Source organism: Rosa rugosa, chromosome 4 (assembly GCF_958449725.1).
Source record: "Rosa rugosa chromosome 4, drRosRugo1.1, whole genome shotgun sequence".
Taxonomy (NCBI): Eukaryota; Viridiplantae; Streptophyta; class Magnoliopsida; order Rosales; family Rosaceae; genus Rosa; species Rosa rugosa.
The window spans coordinates 29,500,752-29,506,096 of record NC_084823.1 but is presented as its reverse complement, the minus strand read 5'-3'; the positions used below and the strand labels follow the sequence as shown (position 1 = coordinate 29,506,096).

The window sequence follows — 5,345 nt, the reverse complement described above, 5'->3', positions numbered from 1 at the left end:
TGCAAATCTAGACCTCATATAGAGGTATAATTATTTTCACCTCATAAAGAGGTATGTTTTTCACTATATATGTCTAAAACAAAGGTAAAAGTTTAGCCACGTACTATACCTAATATGCAGATATGAGGTATACTGAAATTTTGAGCTCTTAATACATATATTGTAAAAATTACGTAATGTTTACCTTAGAATAAGATTCAATAGTGGTTTGTCAACCAACAATATACGCACACACACGCAATTTCTTTTCTAGGTTAAAGGTAAGTTAAGAAGGAAATGTGAAAAAAAAAAATGAAGAAGCAGAAAATTTTTATTGAAGGTCAACAAAATTTTAATAATACAAAAGCAGCAAAAATGTGAAAATACCAACAGTACTAATAACCAAAACCCCAAAATCACCTCCAAATTTGGTTTCTTCTCTTATTCTTCCTTAATAAAAATATTGACCCTTAATAAAATTTTAGTAATAAATGAGGGTCAATATTTTTTTTTATTGAGGGTCAATAAAATTTTAGTAACCCAGAAACAACAACAATTAATATGAAAGTACCGACAACACCTATAACTGAAGCCCCAAAATTACCTCTAAATTTGATTTATTCTCATCTTCTTCCTCAATAAAATTTTTAACCCCCCAATAAAAAGAAATTTGACTGTCAGTAATTTTTTTTTTTATTGAGTGTCACAGAGTCACCAGTGAAGAAGAGGACTCCAGTAATAATTATGGTAACAATTAGGTTGCCTTTGTTAAAAAAAATTCTCAGGTACCCTCTGAGATTTATCTCATAATCTCATTTCGTAACTGAAACAAAATCTACAACCAAAGACAATTAAATAAAAATTACTTTCACGAGTAGTAGCTCAATCATTTCCCCCAAATCTTCCTTTATTCAAAGCGATTCTCTTACCCTCCGGACCTCACCAACTTTCTATACCCAACAACCCCAGCTGGCCCTTCAAGCCCATCGTCACGGTCCACGCAACGGACCCTATAAAGAATCCAGTTGAGTCTCAAGCAATAGCAAACAATGCCAGCATCGCCATCAACAATGGCGTCTAATGGTTCTTCTTCGACAACACGCCAAAATGTGGTGCCGGAAAATGGAGTGTAGACACATGGAAACCCAAGAAGACATTGTAATTGCCCGAGTACCCGAATAAAGAGCATTTGGACTCGGTACTCCAGACGCTGGACTCTTTCCCTCCCATCGTCTTTGCTGGCGAGGCTCAGAGTTTAAAGGAGGGTCTCGCCAAGGCGTCCATGAGAAACACGTTTCTCCTTCAAGGTGGGGATTGTGTGGAGATCGAGCTTCAAGGAGTTCAATGCTAACATGTGTGACACCTTCAGGGTATTTTTAACACACACACACACACACACACACACATATGACCCTTCTAGTGAGCGATCATTTTTTTTTTCATTTTAAGGAATCGCTTATTAGACCTACTTTTCTATCACATATCGGCATCTCGACTGTTTTCAGTTGTTAGGTTTATATGAGTAGATGACTTTAGCAAATTTTTAGCCAAATATTGATAATCGTTAAGGCATTCATAACTGTGATTTACTATAATAGATATGAATGGTTTAGGTCGCACAAATTTGGTTTGTTAATTGATTTACTGTAGTTCGATGCTTTAACGATTATCAACTTTGTTGAAAATTTACAAATGTAATTGATACATTTGGACCTAAAAATTGAGCAGACGAGATGCCGGAATGTAATCGAAAAGTGTGTCCCACAAGGAATTCCTTAAAAAGACTAAAAAGGGATCCCTTATATAGTGACAGTCTTGTAAATTGATAATTGAGCATATTATAAAATCGTAATTTTACTCTTTGTTGGGTTAAATGGGCTGAATGGTAACCTGGCCTTTTTTTTTTGTCCTAGAAAAGGTTTTGCTATAATTGAACTTATGGGTCAAAGACCCTAAAATATTTATGTATAAGATAGATCGTACAATATGCAAAGGTAAATTTATATTAATTTAGACTTATTCTAAGGAGTTGTCGCAGATTATATTTCTGAAAACAGAACCCACAGAACGAGTTCGTTGGTGAACCGTGACGCAATGCAGCAGTGTCCTCCATGTTAAATGCATGTATCTGTGTGCGTATAAAATATGAGGAACTACAAAGTAGTAGTGGTAGTTGTGTTCTTTCTTTGGGTTAACAAAGTGCTCTTTCTTGAATTCTTATATCTTCTGCTTTTATAATTTGCTTGGCAATATTACTTTTTAGCTGAAACAAGATGAAGATGAAGCTTTTCCAGCTCTTTATCACTGCATCGATTCCAGTCTTGAAAACCCTATTGATTACTGCCCTTGGCTCATATCTTGCAACTGAACGCGTCAATATTCTGGGGGAAGATAGTAGGAAGCACTTAAACAGTGTATGTATACTAACCTACTTCTCTTTGCTTCGATCTCTCTTACTGAATGAAGTGGAGTAATGAGTATTATATTGATATCGTGTTAATGATGAACAGCTTGTATTTTTCGTGTTCAATCCAGCCCTGGTTGGTTCCAGCCTTGCCCAGACCATAACATATCACAGTATGATTAAGCTGTGAGTTCAAGAGTCCTTTGTTTAGAAGTACTACTTAATTTTTACAACTTTAAAATGATTAATGAGTAATAAATACTATTGCATGTGTACATGACTTGTATATTTGCATGTATGTATATATAGGTGGTTCATGCCTGTGAACGTCCTCATGACCTTTATTGTTGGTTCAATCTTTGGATGGATACTCATCCTATTAACAAGAACTCCTCCACGTCTTCGAGGTCTTACTGTGGGTTGCTGTGCTGCTGGTAAATTTGAATATTCAATAATATGAAATGTTTGTTACAAAAGAAAGATTGAGTACGTGAAAGGTCCAGAAAAGAAGAATGGTGAAATTTTAATACATCCAAAATCGATCAGTATCCACAAATTAATATTTCTGTAATTTCTGCTTGTGAATTCGAGCAGGAAATTTAGGGAACATGCTCCTTATTATAATCCCAGCTGTTTGTGAAGAAAAAGGGAGTCCATTTGGAGCTCCTGATGTTTGTTATGCTTACGGATTGGCATATGCTTCACTTTCAATGGCGGTACTTTTTTATTTTTGTTCATTTATTTTACTTTTTTTTTTTTTTGGTTTATCATATTTTTAATTTCTATCGCTTTTGTTCACCAGATCTCCGCTGTTTATATGTGGTCCTATGTTTATAGTATTGTGAGGATATCTTCAAACAGAGACACTCTTGATCAAGACACGATCCAATCTTTGGAGAGATCCTCCATCCCAAACCAAGTAAGTTGCACTGAGCCTTTGTTTTCTTCCCAGAACTATTGTAATATTAGTGGTACTTTTGCCAAAACCAACTAAGATGGTTTGGTTGATACCCTTTCTTCTTTACAGAGGAATTGTTGTGGATAAGCTTTTGAACAAATTTGTTGTCAAGGTTGTAATCTTAGTTCTAATAATGGTAATTACACCTCTTACGACATTTTTACAAGCTTTTGAACAAATTCGTTGTCAATGTTGTAATTTTTGTTTAACTATATATAAATAGTGTAAATGAAGATGGTAACTTTTGTTCTCAATGTTGTAATTTTGGTTCAAATACTTGTAAATTTTTGTTCAAATAGTTGTAAATGAGTGTATGAGATACCCACTACACTAGCTTCAACTACATTCTTGTTAGTAAAGTTTCGAGTCCTTTCCAAACAGTAGGGGTACGACATTAATGTATGTACATCGCATGCTAGATATTATTTGGTAATTCTATTACTGTTAAAAATTGCTGATATATAGTATATAAGCTTGTTATTTTTCATGACAGCAGATCATGACACCTCCGGGCAAAATAATGAACCGTATAATGAAGGTGGTTAAAAAGCTCAATCTAGAAACGATCTTTTCCCCCTCAATAGTTGCAGCGGTATTACCTTTTGGCAATGCAAATATATGTTTTCTTTTCCCCCTTTTCTTTGTTTATTGACACATTGATAGAATTTACACTTTTTTTTTTAATATAGATCGTTGGCTTTGTTATCGGAGTCATCCCTCCAGTTCGAAAAGTATTCATAGAAGATGGGGCTCCTCTACGGGTGATTAATGACACTGTTTCCTTGTTGGGGTATAAAACTTAAGCAAAAACTGTGTGTCCAACTCCACGGGTTTAGCCCCTAGATGTTTTATGAACCAAAAATATAGCTCAGCTAGCTCGTAGCTCGTAGCTCCTACTGTAAGATTCCAGAGAAAATGTTTACTCGATCAAATATTCAAATGTTGTACATCTGAACGAACACATTCTTACTACATTTTAGCATAATGAGAGTCTTGATAGTTCATTATCTGGTGTTGATTGAAATTGTGTTCATTTATTTGTTACTTTTCAGTAACATTTTATTCTTTGAACTAATTCTCTCTTAATGATCGTAGAGGTGGAGCTATCCCGGCTGTCACTCTGATAATAGGAGGAAACCTCCTTAAAGGTAATAATAACTGCATCGACAAAGTCTTCCTTTCTTAATTAGGCATACTTAGTTTTGAGTTCAACTGACAAGTTTCACTATGTTCTTTCAGGCCTGAGAGGGTCTGGGATACAGACTTCTCTCGTTATCGGCATCATCATTGTTCGTTATGTTGCCCTGCCTCTTGCAGGCATATTGATCGTTAAAGGGGCAATGAAATTTGGCTTAGTACACTCTGATCCATTGTATCTGTTTGTTCTTCTCCTTCAATTTGCACTCCCACCTGCAGTGAGCATGGGTATTATATATTATATACACACCACAAATTGCAATGTGCGACTGTTTCTTAATGCATGCTTTCTCTCTTAACATTATCCTTAATGTTTTGGCAGCAACCGTCACTCAATTGTTCGGAGCAGGAGAGAAAGAGTGTTCGGTTATCATGCTGTGGACTTATGTTCTTGCTTCGGTAGCGCTTACTTTTTGGTCTGCCTTCTTCATGTGGCTTGTCGCCTAAGTGTGAAATTGCAATGAATTTTAAGATCGATCACTTTGAAAAACTAGATGATCGAACTGTACTTCAATCTACGTACGTACCTTGTAATATCTTTGTAGGGAAATTGTCACATAAAGAAAATTAATGCAAATTTTAAGAAACTGAACTTTGGTTATGCAGTTTTTTGTTTTTTGATTTTTTGATTTTTTGGTTATCATCTAAAGAGAATCAAAATTTGCATGTCACCTACAGTAGCGTGTAACTCAAAAGTGAAATGGAGTATCAGTCTAAGAATTCAGGATCGTCAAGTAATGTAGGAAAAAGAATTAAGCTGATAAGCTCTGAACAAGTGCCTTAGAGAGTTAGAGCTGGTCTTCATGC

The 5,345-nt window shown here is 35.3% G+C and overlaps 1 protein-coding gene across 4 annotated transcripts; it reads left to right on the top strand.

The window, feature by feature from the left end:
• Positions 1 to 2,120: 2,120 nt before the first annotated feature.
• On the top strand, positions 2,121 to 5,143 carry LOC133745823 (protein PIN-LIKES 3-like). 4 transcript variants are annotated; one of them, XM_062173967.1, is made up of 10 exons: positions 2,121 to 2,393; positions 2,490 to 2,569; positions 2,693 to 2,817; positions 2,978 to 3,099; positions 3,186 to 3,302; positions 3,838 to 3,879; positions 4,031 to 4,131; positions 4,437 to 4,489; positions 4,581 to 4,766; positions 4,861 to 5,143. In XM_062173967.1, the coding sequence occupies exons 1-10, from the start codon at positions 2,253 to 2,255 to the stop codon at positions 4,983 to 4,985; spliced, it is 1,092 nt and encodes a 363-aa protein (XP_062029951.1). In that variant the 5' UTR covers positions 2,121 to 2,252; the 3' UTR covers positions 4,986 to 5,143. The 4 variants fall into 4 exon arrangements, with proteins under 4 accessions (XP_062029951.1, XP_062029949.1, XP_062029948.1 ...); XM_062173965.1 differs by having other exon boundaries at positions 3,835 to 3,879; XM_062173964.1 differs by having other exon boundaries at positions 2,122 to 2,393; positions 3,838 to 3,933.
• The last annotated feature ends 202 nt before the right edge of the window (positions 5,144 to 5,345 follow it).

Bases quoted from the DNA above. Each gene is read 5' to 3' on its own strand.
- LOC133745823 (XM_062173963.1), top strand. From the start codon at position 2,253: ATGAAGATGAAGCTTTTCCAGCTCTTTATCACTGCATCGATTCCAGTC. The intron at 4,132-4,436 runs GTATAAAACTTA...TAATGATCGTAG, and splicing joins GACACTGTTTCCTTGTTGGG to AGGTGGAGCTATCCCGGCTG. The intron at 4,490-4,580 runs GTAATAATAACT...ATGTTCTTTCAG, and splicing joins AGGAGGAAACCTCCTTAAAG to GCCTGAGAGGGTCTGGGATA.